This window comes from Phalangium opilio, unplaced genomic scaffold, assembly GCF_054372755.1.
Source record: "Phalangium opilio isolate 3A_F unplaced genomic scaffold, DU_Popi_V2 ptg000048l_1, whole genome shotgun sequence".
Lineage (NCBI taxonomy): Eukaryota > Metazoa > Arthropoda > Arachnida > Opiliones > Phalangiidae > Phalangium > Phalangium opilio.
In genome coordinates this window covers 3,314,797-3,342,479 of record NW_028324170.1, presented here as the reverse complement: position 1 = coordinate 3,342,479, position 27,683 = coordinate 3,314,797, and the positions used below count along the sequence as shown (strand labels likewise).

At 36.7% G+C, this 27,683-nt stretch overlaps 1 protein-coding gene across 2 annotated transcripts in view; it reads right to left on the bottom strand.

Moving 5' to 3' along the window:
• The window catches only part of LOC149673737 (octopamine receptor beta-2R-like), a 143,335-nt gene that overhangs the window by 8,297 nt on the left and 107,355 nt on the right, over positions 1 to 27,683 (bottom strand). The window contains exons 1-4 of one of the 2 annotated variants that reach the window (XR_016366909.1): positions 14,978 to 16,084; positions 12,046 to 12,645; positions 11,477 to 11,695; positions 10,465 to 11,409 (exon numbers count right to left, since the gene is read on the bottom strand). Coding sequence is in view for 1 of the 2 variants with exons in the window: in XM_089839438.1 (XP_089695564.1) it covers positions 10,776 to 11,409; positions 11,477 to 11,695; positions 12,046 to 12,434 (1,242 nt within the window). In the remaining variant the exon portion in view is untranslated. Of the gene's footprint in view, positions 1 to 10,362; positions 11,410 to 11,476; positions 11,696 to 12,045; positions 12,646 to 14,977; positions 16,085 to 27,683 lie in introns of those variants that run through there. The other variant, XM_089839438.1, reaches the window with a different exon arrangement.

The window sequence follows — 27,683 nt, the reverse complement described above, 5'->3', positions numbered from 1 at the left end:
AACTACTACTTGGAATCTTAGAAAACATTTTTTAAAACAAATTCTTGAATTAAATCAAACTGATTTAAATCAAACCACCCTGAGTAGAATGTTTAGAATGTAAAACATTTCTTTAAAATGTTTAGAAGATTGTCCAATCAGTTTAACCCTATACACACACCCTTTAATTTATGTCAGACTTATCAGAAACACCCTGTATGCATCGATCATATTTAAATTGATTAAATTATGATTATCTATTCCGCTTAAAAATTTAATTTAATTTACAACGCACCCCGCTGTAAATGTATATAGTATGGTCCAGAAGTGAGCTTCCCCTCGATTTGAACCCAATATAATATAGTCTTGGCATATTAAATTCGATAAATTATATAAGATTCGTCGAGCTCTTATATTTATGGCGGGGAAAATCATCCATCGATTGAAAGGACTTTAGTGAAGTGACAGTGTTGGCGGGACGCTCTAGTAACTCTTATATCCTATAGAAATTGTAACGGCACTAGAATTTGACACGAGCTAAAATATATAGGAGGAGACTCTGAATCTTCTCCCAGCACTTGAAAGCTAAAAGCTTCGGCTACAACATTTCCTATATCTCGTTATAACTACAGTTTCGCCAGTCCCATCAGTGTTAGGCTTAAGCCTGTATATATTCTCTATACAGGGTGATATAGGACCGAGTGCAATGGGTTCTATTGGTGATTTGGAGTTCAAAATGTAACTTTCCCAAAAGGGGACACCATTTACAAGTTAAGATTGGAGTGTTTTACGAATGACCCCTTAATTAAATTAGAAATGATTGCCTTTCAATTTCTTAAGTAAATTTAAGTGGTGATAGGTAAAACACTCCAATGAGGGTGTTCCTTGTTTCAAATTGTCATAAAACTCAGATTTTCTACTCGAAATTGATATACCATCGAGCCTATTGCACTCTGGTCCTTAGGAATACCCTATATACTAGTAGCAAAGGCAAATAGAATGAGAGAAGAAGGTAAGGCAGTAAGGAGGTCGACGTGCGGTTCAAAAACATCAATTTGGTGCCCGAAAAATTTAAAAATATTTTTTTCTTACTATAATAGATTTTGGTGACCTTTTAGAAACGAACCGTGGGTCCACCCAAAAACCGAAAATATCCTACCTGTTCCCCCTAACTCTTCTCTTTTCCACCAGGCCCAACTTTGTGTATTAAAGCGAAGGTCGATCGAGTATTTGTTCAAAAGCATGCGCGGATAATTTTAAAAGATATTAGTGTTTAAGACGTCCACGCCTAACCTTAAGCCTAAATCTGTCTTTGGGTGTAACCCTTTAAAGAAGGGGATGATTTTAGGGCTATCGCAATCAAGCTAACCTTAGACCTTTATCAAAACGAGGGCGCTAATAATTCCACGCCAGTTTTAAGAACTAGTCTAAAAATAAAAGTATAGCTGCTGCCGAGCTAGTCTAAGAAGGATTACAACTACATACTAAGCCTTGTATTTAAGCCTTGGCTAGGTCTAATCTTCTAAGACTTTAGGGCTGTACCATCCTGGGTTTAAAGGTCAAAAGGTTATAAGATCCATTGATCACTAATACGCTATTGGACGATGGTTCCTTTAGAACTGCCTCTTATTTTTTTTTTTTGGCTTTTCGCCTTTTGGGGGCTCGTAAGATGTGGGTGTTACCTCTAAGGTATATCACGTGATAGGTTAATGGTGATTCTTACTCTTCTTTATAAAAAAAAGGGTGGATAACTATTACCAAAGGTTATCGAATGGTTTATGATAAAGGGTAAGTTTATAATAATTACAGGCAATTAATTACAACTATTAACTGAAGCAGTTGTCAACCCTTGCCCTAATTATAACTTAGAGTGGGCCTTAGAGAAAAATGTGGTAGAACATTTTCGACTCAAAATGGCCAAAAGAAACCAATGTGGTGCAACACCCTGTAAATGTTTGTTTGGCACGCGACCTCGAGATTTCTTCAAAACATAAATAATTCAAAATAACACGAGCGCGTGAGGTTCAACAAATTGAATAATTTATAATTATTTCTCCTAAAAAAGTTCTGTTACCTAAATATTCATTAGTAAAAATAATTGTTTTATTCAAATACCGAAATAGATATTAGAAATATATGATAAAAATAAATTGGAATTCCATAAACAAATATAATAAAATTTTACATATATTTGAAACTTTCTCATATCGCAAGCTTAATTAAAATATTTGTAATTAAAAATGGTCGTGCGGCGAGTCATAATATATTTGCATCACACGAAACCGTAACGTTTGATGTTTTCTATTATGTCTGTTAGGCAACTTAGGCTAGACTTTTTAAGTTTTCATCAAAAGGGAATTTGAGCGAGACTCACTTAACCTTTTGACCTATAGGTTTTCGAGAAACGTTTATAAATTAAATTTCAAACTGTATGTGCGTGTGGGTAGAGATGTAAGTAGATAGTCTTCAAATGCTAATTGAAATTGAAAAACAATTAAATTTTAATTGTCATTATATTGCGAAATAAAGCGCTATTTTTGCCACTTATAAATTGATATTCGCCAAATAGGGCTGTACCATAAGTTCATAAGATATGTTGGCTTTAAGTTTGTCACTGGTTACAAACTGGAGCTTGGCATGAAGTGAGTGAGGTAGGTCATAGATTCTCGTAAAGCGACGCCTGGTGAGGCGCAGCCAAATTGGGGCTTAGTACAGACTAAATAGGACCTAGATGGACTGCAAAACCTAAGACCATTAAACACTAATGGTCTTAGGCAAAACTAACCGAGTATAGTCAATTCTCGCTTGTCGTTCTCGAACTAGCTAGAGCTGTAAGTCTCTAGCATTACGAAGTGTCTTACTTCTGGAACATATCTTATAAACTCATGGCTGTACGAATACATCGACGAATGAGCTAAGCGACACCGATTCGGTCATCTCCGCAAAAAAAAAAGATATCAAATGGTATGGCGGCGAGCTGTCTTTAAACGCACAAAGAACGTTACCCAATAACTATAAAGGCGACCATTCATATCTGACATAATTCGTGAAAGTACAAGCTTATCGCGTCAATTTATCCCTCGTCGCTTTAGCCGTGACAACAATGTTTTCATTTCGGTGTGGTCGGCCCGGACAAAATACTGGGGACAAGGAAACACATATAAGAGGACATCAAAATCCGGTCGGAAAACAAGCCAACGAAAACAAGATAAATCAGTCAGTATCCAAAGTCGATACGAGCTAGAAAGAATGGCTGCTGCTATGCACTGCCAGAAGATTTAGCTAATCCTTGTGTACTTTGTCCACCCAAATATAAGCGTACAACATCCTGGATGAAAGATACGCTCTTCCACAATACAGGGTGTTTCTGATAAGTCTGCATCCATAAATTAACTAGGGCCCGGGATGTTCTTTGGGTGTACGATTTTGAGTCGAAAATGTAACTCCTATCTCCATTTTGCCACTGTTTTCAAATTAAGATCTAAGTATTTTACGGATGACCCACTTAAATTTAATTAAGAAACTGAAAGACAATGATTGCAAATTTAATCCCTAAAACACTCTTAAAATCATAACTTGAAAACAGTGGCCGGGACGAAAAAATTAACATCCCTCTTAATTTATGGATGCAGACTTATCAGAAACACCCTGTATACCTCATCCTTGGTGTCATTAGTAACATAATAACATTAAGTCTGATATGCTCTAGAGCACCACCAAGTTGACGTGAACGCATTATTATATCAAATAAACGTTAAATTCATTAAGAATTTCTCCCTAATAATTAATTTTATCAGTCTAATAAGCTAAGAATTAAAGACGATACTCTAAAACTCCGTTTCCATGGGAACCCATCGATCATTTAACGTCTTCTAGTATTCACGTTACAGTGATCGTAACCCGATTTCGTTCCTACAAACTGTAATCCATTCAAAGAGATCCAGCGCGTACTAACCTCTCTTATACACTCTCTCATTCTCTGTCATAGCAACCCCTAATTTTTTGGGGGTTGGTTGGTTTCCATGGCAACCATTCCTTAATTTCTGGAGAGATTTCTATACTATCTCTCTCTCTCTCTCTCTCTCTCGCCCTCGAAAGAGTCTTTGATGTATTACAATATCTCTAAAAATGTATACACACTTCGTTAAAATTAAAATTGTTATATATATATCTTTAGAAAGGAAGCCTTAAAAGTGCGTTTGAATTTTATTGTACGGGGAGAGAAGGGACCACAATTCCTCGCGCTAATACTTTAATGAATTTAGGAAAGGATTATGATAGTTGGGGCAAAAGACGATGAGGATTTTAAAACTTTTACCGCTCGGTGCAACGCCACCAGTTCTTCTGACAGACTCCATTGAGAAGAAGGAAACCGGCACCGCTAAGCCTAACTAACCAAACTCGCGGGAGAACTTCAACCCCCTCAAATTTTTCTTAATTCTTCCTTCTTAATTTGTTCTTCATAAAAATCGCCAAGAAAACCAATAATCTCATTTTAACAACCGTTCATGTTTTAGTACCAATTAAATGTTAATTTCAAGGCTTAAAATTCCGTTACTCGACGAATAGCGAATGTATAGGCCTACGACTAGAAAGTCAAACATTTGTGTTTATGGCACTATTTGATTCATTGAAACGATAAAAGTTTACCGAAAGAAATTTTTAAAATATTTTAACTAGCCCTGGGTGTTATTTGTTAATTAAACAACCATTCAAAAGGCAGGCAATTAACAAAGTGCAATTAACAAATATTTACTTCATTAAAAAGCTATAAGTGGGTTGAGACGTTTCGGGTAAACATCTTAAAGGCGACGACTCATAGTCAAGATAATTACAAACGGTAAGACCAAAGGCAAATAACAATAATGGAGAGTGGGCTAGGCACTGAGGGTAGATGAAAGCCTAAAGTAGTGCCCAGTAGGATGATGTTTACGAGGATAAGTCGAGATACTCATAAGATTTTTTTGGTTGTCGTTGATTGGCTATCTCTTCGACCAAAATAACCAATTCTGTTTCCGTAAGTATGTCACGTAGGTGAAAAGTCAAAGATTCTCGTAAAGCGACGCCTGTTGAGGCGCTGTCAAAGGCTTAGGACAGATTAAATAGGAAGATGGACTGCAAAATTAACTCGCTGGTCGTTCTCGAACTAGCTCCCAGTAAGTCTCCGGCATTACGAAATATAGCTAGTGTCATACTTATGGAACATTTATGATTCGTGGAGATTATTATAGTTTTCCTAGACGCGCAAACCTGGTAAATTACTAAAGATAATTCGGTTTACCAGCGTACGCGTGTTTTAAACTCCACCAGGTTCGAGGTGAATCAGTAAATATTTCCTTGGTTGGTTGAGAGGCACGCATCACTTTCCGTTAGCTCTATTTGCCATTGGTATAAATTAATACTGGAAAACGAAAGCTTTTACACCTTATACCGTATGCAAAAGCTTAGATAGTTAATAAGCCCGAGAATGGATATCGTTTTAGTATAGTTTAGCTCATAGGGTTGTAAAATAAACAGACGATAGCTAGCTTGGGAGATTTGAGTGTAGCCTACCAATCTGGCCGAGGCTTAGAAACTAGAAGCGAAATCGCCATCAGTCCAGATCATATAGCGAAGCAACTGTATCTTGTTTGCGCAACTAGATAAACAATGGAAACTTTAGGACTACCCCCCACTTAATAAACTGTATTGACTATTTCCTCCGCCGCTTCCGTATTGTACGAGTAAGTCATTTCCACAAATTCCAACGCAACCGTACACAGTATTTCAATATTACGAGGGAGGACTTGGTCGGGGACTTTATAGTAAATTTTACATAACGGAAAAGCTACTCTACCTTGAATTTCATTAAACAAAGGCTTAACGAAAGAAAAAAGTGTATTTTTCAAAGCACGAGATATTTAAATCATCCGGGGACATAAAAACAAGATATGGGTGTTCCATAAAGGGTGGTAGGACCGAAATGCATGCAGTGGGTTTTGTTTTACCGAAGATTTTGAGTCGAAAATGTAACGTCTATGACATTTTTCATCAAGGGACACCGTTGACAACAAGCTATGATCTGAGTGTTTTATGGATGGTCCCTTGTCTATCAGTTTCTTACTTAAATTTAAGGGGTCATCCGTAAAAAACTAAAATGTTCATAACTCGTTTAGAGTGGTCCATTGAGCAAGATATCATAGAAGTTACATTTTAGACTCAAAATTAATTTCACACAAAACCCACCCTTTTTTGGAACCAACTATTTTATAGAAATATCCACGAGTCTTTTCAAAAAGGGCTATTTCAAAAAATCATTATATCACTTAATTTTAATTTGCGAACAACAAATTCTATCCAATCATTCATTAATAATTTCCAAGCTACTCAAAAACTATAACCACGTATTGAATGGTTTCCTAACAAGTCCGTTCACAATCTTAATCTACAACTCAGTTTTACACCTCTTTTAATTATCTATCGAATATGCAAATAAAGCCAGAATTTTATCTGGAACACGACCCCAGGGTACTGTCTAAGGAGCGTCTTATTTCCGACTCCATTCTTTTGTGTTATAAATATATTTAGAATGGAGATTTGAAATCTACAATCCTTTAGACCCAGTCTTGTAACACCGCTGTACAACCAAATACTTGACCTCTCGGGGTTTCTGGTACGTGCCGTTTCCTGGATTAACAAACCGCGCCAAACCAACCCAAAGATGGGGAGACATACTCAAATCTCTCGTCGGGAATCGAGAGCTCTTACGTGAATTTATGAGAAGCCATGGACCAAAAGCCATAAGGTACAACTACGAACCAAGGAACAGTCAATAAGTGTGTAGGGTGGAACAGACCAGACGCGTCATACTTATTTTCAGTACAATGTCGCTGTACAGATCAAAGTCTTAGCTTTATCAGTCTGCTATTATTTGGAAGTCGACTGAAATCTTTTCGTCAAATTAATTACTAGTCTGACATGTTTCACCCTGTACAGGAAAAAATAGAATCGACACAGGGAATCTTTCACACCCTGTCTTCACGAGGTTCTTCAAAATGTGGTCGGTACTCAGTGGACCAAGTTTTCGTCAATAAAAAGATATGATACCATGCAGCTCCTCTCACATCTCAAAATATCATCTCGGCATCATAACGATTCCCTGTTTAGCTTCACTTTTATTATTGATACAGACAAGATTCCGAAAACCTGTTCTACTTTCAAATAATTGGTGCCTTCATACACTTAACACTTTAAAAGATAATTTTAAAGCGAGTATCGGGTAATAATAACAATTTTTATCGACATCACTTGACTCTATCTTTTAATCAAGAAATTAAAAGTGACTTAGGTAAACATCATCTCAAAACAAATATACGTTAACGCCGCTGGTTTATTTGAAATAAGAAAGTGTTGACTCCGTCGGAATCACTTGACACTAAGCCTAACCTCTAACCTAATTCGCACCTAACTTCAATGACAAATGTTATGGGTTAGATCCTCGTCTCGCTAGTTATAGGCCAAGGCTTAGGAGGTTTGGTACCTTTCCATTAAAAGCAAAGTTAGAATCGTCTCGTCAAGAGAGTAAATTAAATTTGCACTCCAATTCTCAATCTTCTCGAGGTTTTCGCTGATTTAGCCGCGCGAGAAAAGGAGCCCGAGATAAAAATAAAAAAAAAAAATTACGCAAAACCAACGCTTAAGTCTTAGTTTCCTTACACCAAGGCTTAAGAATTAATTGAAAGATCCAAAGACTCTAGTAGGAGTTTTCCCGCCAAAACTTTTAATAGCCTTCAGGGATCCAGAGAGAGGGAGATAGAATTTCTGTTTAACACGCTAGTATTATCTATTTGTTCCTAAACTGAAAAACGGAAATTAAATTAGGGTATACTCTTAACCCTAACCCTAGTTAATTCGTAGATAAGTGAAGGACTTCTACTGGTCTAGAAATAAATAAATACACCCTAAGCCTTTGCCATACTCCATAGTGAGATGGCAGTTTTTTATTTCTATTTATTCGTTTTTTGGTCAAAAAGGCAGTCTTGGTATTTTTTAATAACCGTCAAAACGAATATAAGGACGCGTATCTCTGACCCTTCTTAGGGTCTATACAAATATGACGTCACTGAAAATGACCCTGACATGTTTACCTCTTCTTCTCTAATGGCTGTAACTTTAGGGTTGAGTTTTATTTATGGATTTCGGATACGTAATAAAAACCGGTGAACGAATCCATCAATTTCAAAGCTAAATTTGTCCCTCACTCAATATAGTTACGCGCCATTATGCGGGGTATATTGATATAGGCGTAGAACAAAGGCGTTTCCGAATGAACAAGTTTTGTCTATTACCTTCTTAAGTAAGGCTACACTGTATTAATTTAATAACAGTAAAAGTACCCGTGAATTTTATAAACCCTTAAGTTGATAGGAAAACTTTGGCGTTTATGATAGTTTTCACTTAAAAGGGTTAGATAAAATTCCCCATTCTTTAATTTTCTGACTTAATTTCAGCGCAATGTCTTTAGGCCCTTTGTGAGGCGAGTTAGTAAATTAAGAACTGGTTCAAACTGAACTGTTAGCCATTCTCTATATAAAGTCTCGTGACTCTCATCTCTCATCAGCGGTCTAGCAACATTAGGGAAAGGGAAAAACACAACTATGTATATTTCACGATATGTTCTAGTATATCAAGGTCAATTTTCTAAATTTTATTTCAGAACTCGCAGTTTTAAGATAAACACATGCTTTGGAGCGGACGTAAATTAAGATCTGTATATTGTTTCCGGTATATCAAGGTCACGATAAAAAAATTATTATTTCATTTCAAAGTACAAGTTCTGTTTAAAGATAGGCGGGCGAGTGAAGCAAATAATTTATTCCTCTAAACCGATTACAACAAATTTAATTTGTTTGGTCAAAATAAAAATAATAATTTCACCTTAATTTGTTGATCCCCTAGATAGAACTACATTACGTGAAATGAGATGCGAACATATCCGTTACAAGAACCCCGCTTTCTATTTCTTTTTCAGGGGGATCACACCCCAGTAAAACGGGCGTTAAAAAATCAATTCCCTCAAAAAGTTTAGAGAACGTGGGGCTATATATCTATCCTTTTGCCACTGATAAAAAATTCACGAAAAGCGAAAGGTTGGCGGGATAGCTAGATGCAGGAATTCAAAAGCCCGGAGGGTGGGCAAGCTTTTCGAATTTGATAGGGCGGAAAGCGGATAGAATGGACGACTATTTTCAAAAGCGCGAGCGAGCGAGCTAGCTAGCGAGGGCGGACAGTGGGGCGGGCAGGACCCCCTTTTCATACAATATTTAAATCTGGATAGACGGACCGTAAGACAGCTAGTCGACAAGTCGTTTCAGCCACTCCCCCCGACTACAAAATTTTGGCCTTAATTGTCAACATAGAAGCAAGCAGCGACGTACGCTACCGAAAAATTTAAAAATAAGTTAGGCACTATATCATATATTAAAATAGATTTTAAAGGGAGGTTTACACCTCAAACGGTCGATAATTTTGAGCTAAATATTTCATCCTGAACAGGAACTAAATGAGTCAACTTTGGGACGTTATAACTCAACTTTAACAATATTTCCTGGAAAATCCCTTGAGTATGTGATAGCCCAAAATTTTCTCTATTCAATGATACTAACTACATGGTTCTAACTCAATTAGAACCTGAGATAATAACATTTGAATACAAAATGAAGTAATTATCTCAGAGGTGAAATTACAACAAGTTTGAAACGTCGTAACTCTAAGAAACACCTAGAGATTTTGATAGCCCAAATAGTTCTCTATCAAACGATGTCTAATACGTGAACCTATAACCCAATCAGAGAGCCCGAATATAACCCAACTTTGAAACATAGGTCATTAACTACGAAACAACTACGGTGGTTTCACAGTTCCCTTAAATATTCGGGCAAGGTAAAAGTCACTTGGAAATAGGTGTAAGGCTCGAGTTGTCGCCTTGACAAAGAGGGGCAATTATGATTTAGAATGAAGTACCTGTAGTCGCTAACCCTTAATCGATACAGTGGGGTGAATTTTATAGCAAACGAGACCTCCCTTATTCTGTCACCTTCTATTAAAAATTGTAATGGCGGTTGAGAGAATAGCGGTTAGGCTTATTGGACCGAACTAAATACCAGTCAACGTTACCCTGGATTAGAACGAAAGATAGAAATGGGGTCAACTAGCCCTTGATTACAGGGACTAGTCATACTGTTGTCCTATAAGTCAAAGTGGACCATGGTCAAAATCAATTCTCTATTGTAGTTGCGGGCAACTTCAGGAACTCTCAGATGTAATGTAAGCCTATCGATTTATCTACTAGCCAAGGCTTAGTAAATAACCAAGCCTTATAGTAGCTTTAACGGTACCCTCGGGTTTCGTTTTGCAATCGCGATTACCCAGTTCGTTTAGCTAGGCCTAATTTATAAACACGAACTATTGGTCAATTCTAAGGCAACGTAAAAGATTTTCACTTACATTATCAGCAATTCCAAATTCGCAGTGAGTTCCTCGCATCTTTGAGTATATAAAAAACATTTTCATTTGTGTACGCCACAAAGTTGATTTTAAAATACTACGGTCGGTTGGTTGGTTGGTTGGTTAGTTGGTTCCAGGTTGAACAATGATCTGATAGCGTATGGCTATGACAGCGGGTTGTTTCTGATTGGTTGATGAATACGCGGGGAGCCAAAACGTACGACGGTGATTGGACGACGTATAAAACTCAACACCGACGACAGGACGCTGTTGATGATATCCCTAGCAGACGAGACAGTCGTACTTTCAATTCACAAATCATCTTTGAATTGTTTCTTATTCACCATCCCGATTTCTTGACTATGATTTATAACTGTGGTCCTCGCGTTCGAGCTATGGTTCATGGCGTTGCTATTTTCGCGAGGGGCTTCTTGTAGACACTGCCAATGTCCGATACATCGACAGAAGACATTCCTCAAGGTCTCTTTGAACGCCTCCCGAAACTCTTTGTTGAAATACGCGTAAATCACTGGGTTCAACGAGGAGTTAAAGTACCCGATCCAGAAGAGGATCTCAACGACCACATCCGGGCAGTAACACGCCTCCCCGCACATAGTGATCGAGACGTACCATAAGAAGAATGGTAACCAACATAGTATGAAAGCTCCCATGATAATGCCTAACGTTTTGGCGGCTTTATGTTCGCGTTTCATCTTACTGATGCTACGCTTTGTCGGGGTTGAATGTCCACTTTCGGGGTCTTCATTATTGGAGCCCCGATGTCCAACTGCACCACTACCATCCGCACCGTTTTTTAAATGGTTTTGCACCGCGGAACCCGGGACTACTTGCGTCTTAAAAAGCCATTTCTCTTGACGCGAAGCCTCCTGGTAGATTTTCCAGTAAGTGAAGAGCATTATGACACAAGGAATCCAAAAGGAAACGCTGCGTACGGGTCAGAAAGTCAAATATTATACCGTTAACGGTAATCTTAAGAAAAATACATGCTTACCTCGAGGAAACTATGGCGTAGGGTTTATTAACCCTGAACTCGCATTTGTCAGGGTTGTTAAGTTGCCATTCAATGTGTTCTAGGGTTGTGTACCATCCCAGAAAGATAGGGATGAAAGATATAAGTCCAGAAGACACCCAAACGAAAGCTATCAAAGCTGCCACTCTTTTCGCCGTGATTTTGGTGGGATACTCCAAGGGTTTCATTATGGCGTAGTACCTACCATTAAATGAAAACAAACAAACAGGATTTAGAAAAATAAATGAGTCTTCATTTAAAGAAAAATAAACAGATTCAACTTCAATTCCGGTTGCCAGTGACTTAGTTCAGTTTAAAACAGTTCAAGAGTATTTAAATTTGAAAGTTACTGGTAACACTGGGAGACCTTAGGGCAAACTCTTGCCGTTTTTCATTGTCATGGAGTAACTTAATTGGAGGGACAGATAAATATTTTATTTGAAATACATTGTATCGTAGCACGGTTTCATTTAATATTTACTCCATGGCAGCGGATGGAAAACGACAAAACGCAACACAATTCACTTAAGGCTCGGTCTCTCTGAACTCACCTATCAAGACTGATACATCCTAAATGCATAATTGAGGCTGTTGAGAAGAGTACGTCGCACGAATTCCAAAAATCGCAGACTTTTTGACCGAACAACCACTTTCCCGCGATGGAATTCGACGTGTTGAAAGTCATAGCGAAGAGCGCCACTAGAGTATCAGCCATGGCTAAAGATACGACGAAAAAGTTGGTGGTAATCCGTAAACGGTGATGCCGGAAAACACTAACGATGACCAATAGATTTCCGAAAACAGCGCAAACCATGATACTGAACATTATGCACGATTTGAAAATGAGTCGAACGACACCCCAAGGATCATCCTCCTGTTCCGGTAGATCGGAATTGGAAATCAACTCCGTACCATTCCCGTAATAATCCGTTAGCGTCATAATGGTGGATTCTTCGAGGGGGTTTTAAGGAACCCAACAAAAACGTCACCTCATTGTCGTGCCCAAAATTTGTTTGTGGGGGGATTGGTTTTAAAGAAGTTCTTAAAAACCAAATGATCACTGTTCAGTCAGAGTCAGACAACACAACGTGATTAACAACACTTTCAACATCTACATCTTTCGAAGACTCTTGGCGGCTTTTCACTCAGATCTGCAAATAGATAAGACGCGATGTTAATGTGTGGTTTTTGTCAGCTTGATTTATGATGCCATTAAAACTAGAAAGTTGCGTCACTTAATTAAGACTATTTCGAAGCCTTTTCAATCAGAAATATAATCTCTTCCGTTGTGTCACTTAATTAAGTCTATTTCGAAGACTTTTCAATCAATCCAAAAGACGTATATCCTTATTGCTAGGCCTAGTTTAACCCTAACCTCAAAACCTCTCGACCCCACATCGTGAAGCCAAAATTAACCCTAATTTCAAACTATTCAAACCTGTATCACTAACCCTCATTTAACCTTAACCCCAAACCATTCAAACCTGTATTACTAACCCTCATTTAACCTTAACCCAAACCATTCAAACCTATATTACTAAGCCAAAATTAAGCCTAACTTCAAACTATTAAAACCTATGTTAATAAGCCTAATTTAACCCTAACTTCAAACCTTTCTAGCCTATATTTCTAAGCCTAAATTAACCCTAACCTCAAACAATTCAAAACCTTAGTAAGCCTAACTGTATTCAACCTCCCCACGTTTCGATGAAACACATATTCCTGACCCTAATTGCCCTTTACTAACAAACCATAACGACCTAGAGAAAAACTAACAAGAGAGGGGAAAAAAAGCAAAACCACCCTCAACATCCTAATTTTAAAAATAAATCGTAAATAATTCCCTTTAAAAATAAAACAAACTCACACGCATCACGCACGCCACAACAAAAAGAAGTAGTCCGGCGGCACTATTTTGGCACCTTACACGATGTATTTTAAACAAAAACAAACTTGGAAGCGAAGTGGTTAACTACCGAACATTGGAAACCGATGTCACTTTTCACAATAACCGAGGCTTAAGCAAATCCTTAACACGCATTAACTTTAGGTAACATTAGAGACAAATGCTAGAGATTTTTACATTACGTTTTCAACTGGCTCTAAAAACAAAATTTGGCACAGTTTCAGTAGCTATTAAAAGCCTACTAGGCTGGTAGAGTAATCCATTTAATTTTTAGTAAGTCGTTCTTTAAGAATATCTAGAAATATACTAACATAATTCAGTCTCAACCGGAATGAGTATAAAAACGGGGGAAAAATGATGTGATATGAATTCACCTGCTGGCGAAGTTTACTTTAGAAATAACATGTTTATATGTATATATGAATTTGATTCAAAATACTATAGCTCTGTATTTCTTCCATCAAAGGGAAGATAGCCCAATAAAAATACGATCAAACTTTAGCATAACGTTTTCTCTCACTATGGAGTTCCCAGATACTTTGTCACTAGAAATATGTTTTAAATCTAATTAAGAATTGATTTAAGCTGAAGTCATATTATAAATTAAGTTTTTATTGACACAACCGTTGTCGTTATTAATACAATTACTAGAGTTTATCTTCACTTTAAAAAGCATTGAGAAATATTTGACAATATTAACAAAGGATTGAGTTTGGAAGAGAAAAAAACCGGTTTTAAAACAAATTGGATTTTTTCCAAACGAGTTAAATAATTGTACATAAATAAAAATTTCTATGCCAAAAAATCCTCGTGACGTTTGATTGACAACGTGAAATATATATTTTTGAATTTTAAATTATATTACTCTTTATTATTATAATATTATTCTTAAGCTTGATTATAATAAAACTTCCAGGAAAGAATTGGGGATATTTTATGCCACGTGATTAATCATTAAATATTTAAAAATTCACGATTAATTATCGTATTATCATAAATTAGAGCTCAAGGCTATGGTTACCTACAGGGTGGAAACTTTCAATAGGTTCAAATACTTCTTCTAAGGGTGCATGAGATAATTTTAACAAGCGCTATTAAAGAAACATCCGTGATTGTAGAAAACAAATGAACCTAAGTCGTCGCTGATTGGTCACCATCTGAACTTACAAATCACGTGTTAATCTTTACCCATTGTTTAACAAGCTACATTCAACCTTTGTGTCGCTATATTCTAATGAAACCGAATTGAATTGAATTGACGCCGTTGTGAATAGGCTATTAACTACTGATTTAATTTCTCCTTTACACTATAGGGCCTGTAAAACCGTACACATAACTCTTCGCCGGAAAAGGTTTCCACGCTGTATAATTAGTATTAATATTGCTAATTAAAAACTATTATGAAAATTAACTGTAAATTAAAACTAACATTACAGGCATGTCATCCACAACATAAGTGTCTACCCATATCGTAATTACGCTGCCACAAGTAACCGAAATTCGATAAAAACCACTTTTAAAACCAAACCTGATGTCTAGTTTCGCTTATACTCAAATAAACAATAAAGAATACCCACCAATCTTTAGGAGAAGTCGATCCTTAACATTTGAAATCCCAGAGGTACGTATACAACAAGGTAGGTTGTTTTTTGTCGAGAAATGATCGCGGAGATTTTTAAAGTCTTAAAAGATCCAAAAAACCCACCGAAATGACTGGTTACATATCGCGATAACGGAGAGAGTGGAATTTCGGGGACACTTTTGATGGGTCCCACTCGTTTCTGTACCTTAGTCCGGACCGGAGTCCTAGACACGGGAAAAGCTGGCTGCGTGTCCACCGGCACCCAAATTGGGTAAAGGGGGGGCCTAAGAACGAACGGAGAATTGGAAGAAGAGGAACAGCGCCGTATCTAGCGGAGAAATCGGGAACTACGTAATTCCCTCTCTCTCTCTCTCCGGTTAGAGATTTCTCTGGCCAGCTAGCTCCTGAAGACGAGATGCTGCTAGTGTGTTTCACAGTTTCACCTATAGCGACTTTAAGCCTAAGGAAAGACGGGACTTCAGTGTAGGTGGAAGGAATAAGGAATCAGGAAAGGAAAGGCAGATTAAGAAACAGAAGGCTTGGTGAGAAATTAGAGGTATTTATAAACGCGGCTATCTACCATTCGTAATTTACCAAATACCGAAATAAATTACGGTATACAATCTATACACGCGTATATAAGAAAGTTTGTTCTTACTTTCACTAATCACGTGACATTATCACGTGTTAAAGCGCGCGGAGAAAAACAAAGGTTTAACGAATTCACAGACCACGTGAAATTTTATTTGTTTAAGCGCGCGATATATTTGTTTATACTTTCTTACTTTCACTAATCACGTGACATTTTCAAATGTTAAAGGCTTAACAAATTTTTCAAATTCACCAGCTTCTGATAGATAACTCCGTTGGTTATTGCATAACCAAACGGATTAAAATGGCGCGTAATGAGGATATATGTACACGTACGTAACGTAACGTAAGGAGCTTTTTTCCCGCCAAACAACAAAAAAAAAAGAATCCAGATTCAATTATAAGATAGAAAAGGAGACAGAGCTTAGTCTACTTTCGAACAATTTTTCCCAAAATAAATTTAGGTATTAAAAATTAGAAATACTTTTTCTTTTATTATTCATTAAAAGCGGAAATTTTGACTTTGTTCTTGTAGACTGTAGACAATCGCCTATAAGTGGAGCTCCCCTCCCCATTCCCCATTATTAATTAATTTTAAAAGCGGGAATAATCCCTCGGATAGATCTTTCCGGCGTTTTGGGAGGGAGACACAGAGCGCGAGCTTTTAATCTAGGTGGTCATCTTATACCGTGAAACGACGTAACTGGACCTTAATTCTCAATATCGGGTTGCTAAGTCCCCCCCTTAATTATATCAGTGACGAGAGACCCTGTTAAATTCCTTTCCTATAAACCGCGAAAGTCTCGCGCTATGAGATGATCAATCGTTCGCATTCCAAAAGCACGCGCGCCGCCGAAAAATTTTGATCGAGTAGTTTAGTTCGTTGCAATGACAACTTTTTTTTCTTCTTATCTTTTAATTCTAACACGAATGCGCGCGCATTCAAAGTTGAATATCGCGGCCTCTATGCGATATTATACAAATAATTTAGTATCGATAGATAAAGGACATTTGTATCTATCATATCCTCAAGACATTTAAAGTTATCTTTTATATAAACAGAGTTATAACGTATACAAAAATTGGTCAATATTATCACTACGGAATCCGAAACTGATATTTTATAAAACGTAACGTAACCTTAATTATCTCAAATTCTAATTAACTTATTCCCAAGTTCTAAGCATCTTTAAATAGAGAACATTTAGGGTTATCATACCCTCAAAGCATTTTCCTGTATCTTTCAAATTTAAAGAGTTACAACGTGTCAAAGTTGATCCATGGGTCTATTATTCCAAGTCTTAACTGTCCTACTTTGATTCCCAAAAGCTTCAACACTACAGAATTGTCCAATTCCAAATTGAATCGAATAACAATAGGGTCCGCTAATCCGATTTTAGTCCCCCAAGGTCAGTCAGTCAGTCAAAGCCTCCAAGTTTTAATTCACCGTTGGACGGTGCACAAGGAGAAGAAGAAGAAAGGCGGGAAAGCGAGTGGAAGAGGTAGGGAGAGGTTTTTTCCGCGCCAGAAATATGATTTATAATATCGAGGGCACACCAGGAATGGGGGCTCACCCGCTAGACAAAAAGGAACCAATGAGAAAAGGAGGAGAGAAATGGCGGGAAAGAGCGCGCGCTCCATTTTCTACTTGTCACGAGCTAGGAAACCGTAGGAAACGGAGAAGGAAGCTTACATGGTCACGAGAAAAAAAAAGACTAGGTAGCATAGATACCAAAAATCTAAAAACCTGATAATTAGGCTTAGCTAAAATATAAAAAAAGTTTATATTTGTATTCATAATTTTGTATTAGAGAAAGATAACACGCCTTGCTCTCTTGTGTCCTGAATTAAGTAATACCAGAAGGGGATAATAGAAGAAGGATGATACTCTGTATCCTCGTAATGCTTTAGTTATGTAACGTCATTCTCCCCAAGCTCACCCTTTTTAGTTTGCTTTCCCGCTCATCAAACTACAAATGGGCATCGTACCGTAAGGTGAATTCTATAACTGTTTGGTGGCACTAAATCCCCAGCAATCATCCCACAAACCTCGTCTTGACGTGGGACAAAAATGCACAAGCGCGTCTTGCCAAATATTTAAACGCTAATAGAGTAATGAAGAGCGAACTATTTATCGTGTATGTGATTCGGTTTAGTAACCTTGCTCTAAATGATCCGATGTTGGGAAGAGTGACGTTACACTTACCCCGCTTTGTGGTACACTTCTCTCGAAGAGAAGTATTATATACTTCTGGTAATACGAATCTTAGGAGAAACTTTAGTTTTTTGGTTAGTTAGTAATCGTTTAATATCGATACCAATCGATTGCTAAGATATTTTTAATATCTATGGATTAAGGAACTAGAACAGAAAGAGGAACCAAGGGGGAGCTCGCGCTCGCGGCGGGGGTGTAGAAAAACGGCCTTCACCTTTTAGTCTAAAGCCGTCGGCGCGCGCGAGATTCGACCCAGCAGCATCCAGAAATCGATGCCTCCTCATGAGCGCGCGCTCGCCAAAAATACGCGGGGAAAAAAAAAAGAGCGCGAAAAGTATAAGGGGAAAAAGAGAATAAAGTTTCTTCATTCCTTAGATATACTTTTTCTTTTCCTATCTCAATTTTTGAGAGATATTTTTCCATTCGAATGAACTCCTTTTTCGGGGTGGAAGGAACCCAACTCTGATCGGAGTATCCAACATTTCCCCGGGCTATCCCAGGCTCCGTCTAAGGGTTACCATGGATGAATAAAATTCATCTTATTTCTTATTCTTTTGATATGGAAACTAAATATAGCAACAAAAAAAAACCACTCTTTCTTTTACACTAACCCTAAATACAAATAAAAAATATCAAAATTAGGCATAATTTATCGAATTAATCATAAAAACCGAGTAAAAACCTTATTTCTCATTAAGCCTAATTAATATTAGTCCCGAATTATAGGCATAAATAATTAAATTAAAAATTGTAATATCAAAACATCGGTATTGGACCAAGAAGTGATATCTAGTTTATTAGGGAGAAGATATAAGATGCCTAAGTATTCGCGCGCGCCATAGTCCCAGTCCCCCTTTCAAAATACAAGGGGGGACGTAAAAGGAGGCCGGGCTATTTCGCCAACTCTCCTCAGTCGGAAAATATGACTGTAATTTTCGCCATTCGCGTCGCGCTGACGTGAGTTTTCAAGAACCAATGAGATGCTGCTGGTTATAATTTAGAGGCGGGGATTAACTCCGGACCTACTATACGTTTGGACTGGAGATAAAGCTGGAAATGTGGCGAATTTATATAATTTCTCCCTAATAAACTAGATATCACTTCTTGATTGGAGCTAAGCCTAACGATCTTAAAGACAAGTTATGCCTATTTTTAGCCTTGGCAACAACCTATAATCTAATTATTTAAATAAGTCAAAGAAGGATGGGAGGAAGGGGGTATAAAAAATATTGGAATAAAAGACGATAAACGCGGAGCGGGGAGGGGCCCGGGGTTTGGAGCCCCACAAGCAAACATTGACTTGAGACATATTTTTTTTTTATCATCAAACTTTCTTCTTCTGGCATTCGACAACGCCTGAGGCGGGCCATAGCTAGAATTTTCCTTTGCTAGAGTAAAAGTAAAATACTTCTGGGGCCCAGATAAAAAGAGCCGCGAATCGAGGGGACCCCAGAGCGAAAAACCTTAGGTCTGCTTCCAAAAAAAAAGAAAAAAAAGCATTCCATGGAAGGGTTAGCCAAAGAGCTAGGGATTAGCGAGCAGTTTTAGCTCCGCTAATAAAACCACCAGTCCAATTAATGGAGATTCTAAAAGCGGTCGATTCACAAAGCTCAGTGTTTTTTATTTCTTTTCTTTTTTGTTTTGCTAATGGTTTATACGGTTGGGAAATTAAAAAAAAATACCTCATTTGGTTACTGGAGTTTTTTTTTCCTAAAGAGAGAATGAAATGGTCAGATAACCACTTTTAATCCATTTGTTTTGATAAAATTACATTAAAATTATTAATAAAACTTCCTAAAAACCTTTCTGTTAATTTTCTATAATTTTTCAAAAGTTGAAAAACTAAGTTCTCATTTTATACAAACAAAAATTATAATTTGACCATTGCATTATCCCTTTAAGGGGTTATTTTGTGTTTAATTAGGGCATTTTTTATCGTCTAATCGAAATAGTATGGGCTAATTAATTTAAAGATACTTTAGGGTATAATTAGTTCATTGTAAATTAATTTCATATACAAATAATATATAGTTGAAATAAATATAAATATTCAGTCATTTTTACCTTAAACCACAATAAATCAAATCTTAACACTTAAATTTCTATTATTTCGAAACCCCTGTAAGACATCTTTTCCTAATACACTAGTGTGCTGCGTGTACAACATTTCTACAGGGGTAATAGGATTAACAGGGTCTCGTTTGCCCCTGCAAGGCATCTTCGCTTACATCCACAAAAGAAATAATATCTTGCAAAAAAAAATTTTAATTATTTTAATTTTGTATATTTTTCTACCATTAAATTTAAATAAATAATATTTCAAACCCAATAACATATAATTCTTTAGTACCGATCCCTTATACCGAATAATTATTATATATATTTTTTTCTACACAATTTCACTTATTAAAAAAGCGATGTATGTATTCCAGGAAAATAGATGTTGGCGGGAAATATATTTCGCGCCATTTCTTATAAGTCAAAGGAATTTTCATTGCACTCTCTCCTTTTTCATTTCTTCCATTAAGCCTTGGCTATTCCATGGTATTCAAATGTTCGAGAGGGAAGGGGGTGGGTGTCATCTATGGGGGATTGGAACGGAATGGACAGAAAAATTCACATCACTTTTAATGAGACTTTTTTTAGGCTATCTGACTTCTACGCCTAAGAGAGATTCCTTAAGCTAGGGTCCGCTTATTAAGAACTTTTTTTTCTGGTCGCCATCTTTAAGCTTAAACTGCCGTCTCTCTCTCTTACAACGTTTGAATGGACTAATTGCTAGAAATAAATTAGGAAATTCCCTTTCCCAGCGAGCAGGAAACCCCATCCATTTCAATAATTAATCGCTGTATCTATAAGTAGAACTTTATAACTTGAAGTAAATCAATACTTAAATGGTATAATATTACGAGAAACTATGCATTACGTAGCGTAATCTCTCCAACATTCATGGGAATATAAGTTTAATTAAAATTAATACAATACTAGCTTGACTTGAACCCAAAATTTAAAATTAACATCTTTAAGTCACACTTTAATGACTTATAACTTGTCAACTAAATTACTTAGACAAAAACTGGAGACACCACGATAAACTAGACATTCCACAGAGTAATCACATCAAGTTTCATACCAATCGCATTTAAACTACTATAAATAGATTCCACTCGAAAATAATATCATTTTTTCTAAAAATGAAAAAGTTTTCAAAAACGCAAATAAAGTCTTTTGCGACCATGCAAAGATATCAGTTACTTTTAGTCGATGGAACTCGTAAAGTCTGTTCACGTGACAGTATGTCTATGATACGATATACTGATGAAAGAAAAATTTCCAGACGAAAAGATACCTTTCATCCCGGAAAAAAAAGATCAGGCGATCCCTTGAATACAAAACCCGTTGCACGCGCTAGGATAAAAAAGAAGCCCAAGATGAGAGAAGAGACAATCAAGAGATGGGTTGATTTCTCCTCTTCCATCTTATTCTATCTCGAAACCACTAAGCCTCGGCCTACATTATACAGGACTATTTCATCCCATTGATAAGAAAGACCCTTGAATAGCCGAGAGGAAAGATGTGGAAGGGAAAATAGATCAGATAAAAAACCTAGATCTCGAATAGACTTCTGATGGTTGGCAATCACGTAATTCCCTCGAACGGACACAATACTACGTGACGTCATTCAAGAGTCCCATAGGAATTTTTTTCAAGTTCACGTTTGTTTCGCAAAGAGTCCGCAATAACTTGAGAGGTAAAAACGTACCTTGACAATCTATCTTATTATTTTGGGAGAGAGTAGATCCAATTGAGTTTTGGGCGCGCGTGTGGTGCTATATACAGAAGCGAGCCAAGGCTTAAGTTGTACCCCGAAGATAGTCTTCAACAATAAAGACCAGACGACTTCTCTGATCAAAAGAGATAGCGTGAGTACTTCGCTCCCGGGCCTAACTTTTATTTGTACTTTTCTTTATACCCCCAACCTGGAATTGATTGAAGTTAAATTTAATTAAAAGGTCTGCACAAAACTACGTATCAATACAATATATTGTTAGATCTTGATTATTTTATCTCTATATCCCAGAGTTCATGACGTTTCTACTGTTTTCTCAAAGATATTTTCTCCGATATTTTCCTGGGTTTTCCAACAGATATTTTGCTGATATTTTCAGGGTTTTTTCACGGATATTTATCCGATATTTTCCGGGGTTTTCCAACAAATATTTCCCTGATATTTTAAGGGTTTATTCACGGGTATTTCCCTGATATTGTCAGAGTTTTTTCACGGACATTTCCCTGATATTTTCAGAGTGTTTTTCACAGACATTTCCCTAATATTCTCAGAGTTTTTTCACGGATAATTAACTGATCTTTTCAGGGTTTTTTCATGGATATTTTAAAGGTTTCCCTTACAAACACTTATCCGATATTTCCACAGTTTTCCCACAGATATTTCGAGGTCCTTTATAATTCATAAAAAAAAAAACATCTTAAGAAAGAAAGAAAGAGCACGTGACTCGGCGCGCGTGTTCATAGAGGATTTATTACATTTTAGGCTTAGCTAACGATGTTATAAAGAAGTCTGTCTCGTTTATGATCCCATCGAATTTGCATGAGAATGGGCGCACGGGTGCCTTTTTTCTTCCCGCCTTTTTTGTTCTTCCATTCTTCCTTTCCTTTAAGAGTGTACTAAACCAGGAACGTAAAAGTTTCAAGTGCTTATTAAAAGAGGGTTGTTAGCGGTCGATGTTTAAAGTTTAGTATAGCTATACTCGTCTTAATCGGCGCCCCTTAATACATTATTCGTCTATTATAGCCTATACGAAACTTCAAGAAACTCTCTTTAAGCGCCTTTATAAAATGACCAAGGCTTAATTAAGCGTGTAAAATATTTTACGTATAATTACCTTAAAGTATAATGCGTAAATTAAGAGAATGAAAATAGGCTTAGTTAAGCCTTTGATAATGACATTCTGAGCCGAACAAAACACCCAAAAAGAACAGAGTTTTAAAAATCAAAATAAAGAAATAAAGAATGGGGTTTCATGACAATACCAAGAAAATAATCCCTATATTTATAAGAAATCCATTTTCGAGACGCAAAAAAAAAAATAATACCCAAAAAATTTGTTAACTCCGTAAAAAACAATAGGATTAAGTTAAGAAATTGCTGAATTTTCTAAGCCTTTGTAAAGACAAAATCATTCCTAAAAGAATCGTATAACAGACTACCATAAAAAATACACCTTTTTTCCGAACCAATAATTCTCTGATAGGGTGGTACAACTACGCTAGTCGCACGTAACACAGAGCAAATAATGGAGGCTTTTCTTCCTACATTCCACCCAATAAGTAATCATTGTTAAGGAGAATCCTTGGACACACTAGAAGGCTATCACCATAAGTAACGTAGCTATAAGTATGACACGTTTAATAAAAGTTATTTAAAGAGTAAAAAAACTAAATAATTTTGTAGCCAATCAAAACTGGCAAAGTCTGGAAGATATTATGGATGGGTTCTTTGAGGGATTTGAGTCGAAAATGTTCTATCTCCATTTTGCCCTAATTGACACTGTTTTCGAGTTATGATTGGAGTGTTTTAGAGATGACCCCTTAATTAAATTAGAAATCATTAAATTTAAGGGGTTATCCGTAAAATACTCCAATCATAACTTGAAAAAGCTGGCCCGGACGGCAAAATGGAGATAGAAGTTACATTTTCGACTCAAAATCCCTCAAAGAAGTCCCCCCTTAATATATAGTAGCAATCAACCCCATGAGGGTTTGCTACGAAGCCGATAGGTATGAACACCAAGAAGGTATGTCATACTTCTTGTTCGTATATTACTTAAGCTAACACGTAGATGGGTCTTTCAATTACCAGAACCCACTCTAGAACTAATAGACACTATAGGGTTATTAGGTGGAACTCACGTCCTATATTAGAGGGAAAACTACTGTAATATAGTAACTTTTATGGATGTTGTGTTTTTTTTATACATATATATATAATTTAACCTTCTAAGCCTGGAAAATGTTTCGTAATCCACTGTACAGTTTATGAAATATTTGAGACACACTGAATGTTTTCCTCGAGTAACTACACCCTTGGGCACAAGCTGCAGAGAGTCGGTCTGCACTCAAATATAGTAAAACTTTCAACAAAAACAATACCCTTGGGTAGAAATTTATTTTCCCCAAAATACTGACTGTCAATCGATTCCTTGTCGAACATCCGATCGAATCGAACAAAACAAAAGTAGGTTTTAGTTTTGTCCCTAATTAACAGTGCAGCTCTGAAGGAAAAGAACCCAGTTCCTAGAGTCGCGACATCGTTAGATGACAATAGCTCAATACTCTTCTTCCCTCGGGGCACGAACAGTCCCCGGTCGATATAGGAAAGAAACGGACAAGAGGTATAAACATAAGTTCATAAGATATGTTCACCATAAGTTTTTCACTGGTAACTTAGAAACTGGAGCTTGTCATGAAGTGAGGGAGGTAGGTCATAGATTCGAGGTAAAGCGACGCCTGGTGAGGCGCTGTCAAAGGCTTAGTACGGACTAAATATGAAGACGGAAGTCCCGCAAAACTAACCACCGAGTGTAGTCATGCAATAGGCCTTTCCATCTATCCGCCATATTTCCATCCCCCACGTTTTCCGCCAAAAATTGGAAACTTGTACTCTTCCTATAGCAGGTCTGCCAGACATTGAACGCGGACAGTGCGTCTTATCTATGTAACCGATTTATATAACTGAACGAATTGTACCTTATCGGTCTAGCAGACCACCCTAAAAGTTAGGCCTCGGTTTTTTAACTGTTGCTGATATTTAACTAGTTGTGCCACCATGGATATTTTAAAATCTTTTCCTAATATTAGAATAATTTACACACTTCGGCATTTTCGCGTATGAGCCTCAGGTTAGGTAAAAACATTGGCAGCCTAGGCCTTAGTCGTCACCAAAGCGAAGTAACCAAGAACTCTTGGCAACAGAGCTGCCAGACTACAAAGTTTAAGGAACACAAAATAGTAAACTAGTGCTAGTCCATTCTTAAACAAAATTATATGCTCTTTCTAGACTGGTACAGTTTTACTACCCCCATTATAGGAAAGGCCTATTCTCGCTTGTCGTTCCACCTCGAACTAGATCGAGCTGTAAGTCTCTAGCATTACGAACTTGTATACAAAGTGTCATCTCGAGTTCCAGCTCGAAAATAGAATAGAAATGTATACGGAATAACCTACATGACATTCCGATGGTAACATAAATACTTAAAATTTATAACTCGAATTTAACCTTTAGAAAGGTTTAAATATAAATTTTACGTAATGTCATAGTTCATGGATTAAAACGGTAGTCCATAATCTTCGTGGATATTACATAATTGCCTCCAGTTATTTAGTTTAAATAATTGTAGGTGAATTTTCCTAAATTCCTATAAGGGATGGATGGGATGCTGGCTAGTTCTCTTTAGACGGGGAATTTAATCTTGACATGCGCGCGAGTACAAACCATCCTTATCTATTAAGAGGTCATAATATTGGACGCAGCGTCTCACATTCTCACCCTACTTCACCTGTAGTTCCCTAATTGTCAAAAAGGGATGAGATGGATCAATACGACTCGCGAGGTATACTGGGAAATCGCCCCCAGAGGATGATGCGGGATGCTTCGATACCCGAGAACATAAAAGGGAAGGGAGGGAGAGGAGTTCCCATTGGATACCTGGATTGATTCCCCCCCCCCCCGCTCACTTTTGCACTTTTACTTTTTTGTTAAAAATTTAACCTCTTTTCCCCAAAACCTAATGAGGTCCTAATTAAAATCCAAAGAGGGATAGGATCCTCTCATTTCCGGTATCATCTGCCCCCCCCCCGTTTCATCATTATCAAGAGTTGATAAAAAATATAGTAAAATTAGGCGTTTCAAAATTTTTTAAATCAATTTTCAATTAGGAAGTTTTCAAACATTAAAAAAGAAGACACGTTTTTCATACGATAAAGAATATTTTCTAATTTTGGCGTGCAAGAAACACGTGTATTTATTTTTTGGCGGGAAAAAACACGTATATTTATTTTTTGGCGGGAAAAAACACGTGTATTTATTTTTTGGCGGGAAAAAACACGTGTATTTATTTTTTGGCGAGAAAAAAGCACGTGTATTTATTTTTTGGCGTGAAAAAAGCACGTGTATTTATTTTTTGGCGGGAAAAAAACACGTATTTATTTTTTGGCGGGAAAAAAAAACACGTATTTATTTTTTGGCGGGAAAAAAACACTTGTATTTATTTTTTGGTGGGAAAAAAACACGTGTATTTATTTTTTGGCGGGAAAAAACCACGTGTATTTATTTTTTGGTGGGAAAAAACACGTGTATTTATTTTTGGCGGGAAAAACCACGGGCGCTAACACCATTAATTTATTATTGTTTATTTTGGTGGGAAAAAACAAAATACTCGCGCATACCTTCTTTGTGTATTTTAGTTCTGAAACTAAATAAAATGATAAATACTATCAGTCGACTCTGTTACAATCTTTGAAATGACATATTTCATTGATCATTAAAATATATCTTACTGACAAGTGAAGTTAAATCAAGTTAAATAGCGAATTATTTCGAAAACAATTTAAGTCCTGTTGCTCAAAATCAAATGATTGTGAAAAATAAGACAACTTGGACAAGTAACAATTAAATCTGTTTTCAAAACCTTGAATTCAAAGTGGGTGGTTGTTTGAGAAGAAATCAAAAAGTCTCGCGTCTCGTTTCTCTTTCGCCGCATTGACCGAGCTAGACAATTAGACGACGTGGGACTCAAAAAACCGATGGAGGAAATCAATTGACGTAAATTTCTTTTGTGGCAACTACGTCACAGATTCTCACACGTTTAAAAATGACTCACGAGTCACGTACAAACCGAAAGAAAAAACACCTGTTGCCTAAGACTCTTTGCATTCGTACACGTAGCTAAGCCTAAATGCATGACTTCACTCCATTCAAACACGAAAATATTTTAAAATAAAGCCTAGCAGACGAACTATAAAAATTATAACGTTAAGCCTAAATGCAATAAATGAACTGAAACAGAAAAATCATACTTTGCAGAGGATAATTTAAATACAAAATCTAACTAACCCTTTGTTCAATAACTAAGTTGAAAGAGTAAAGATTGCAAAATCGAGACTAGCAGACGATCTATTAAAAATTAAAGCTAAGCCTAAATCAAATAAATTTCATAAAATTACTCCAGCGTCAATATTAACTTAAACAAACCTTATAATATTAATTTATTTAATTAATAACTACACACCTGAATTATTGAACAACAGTACATCATTGTTAATCACTATTTAAAAATTCCGTAATTAAAATTAGGTCAAACGACACTTTAAAGCGGCACTCTGCTCTCGCCGAAGCAAACGCGAACTGTCTAGGAATGATTTTCAACTTGTTTCATCTAAATTGAAGTGAGTACCTGTTTTTTCGAAAAGAGTATTTTCTCAGTTCTTCGCCGACCTAACCTTAAATTTTATTTTTAGGTTCTAGTCGCGAGTTGGGTGCCAATTTTTAGCAAAAATCTCTTTTACTAATTATAGAGCGAGTGATTCTGTTTTTAGTTCTCCGCTGATGGAGTAGAATTAGGCAACAGGTTGAGAACGAAGATAAGACTGATATTTTCATGACTACCCTTAAAGATTTCAACTAAAATAAAAGAAGGAACCGCACGAGCCCGCATCGTGTACAGCCTCTAAAAACGTTTCCCAAATATCTAAAAATTAAAACCATAAAAACCGATTTTTTTCCCTTTTCTTTTGTTAAAATTACTGTTAATTTTAACAATATACGTAATTCCTTTTTACCTCTGTCGCTATGACCCGCCTCTTCTTTCATACCCCC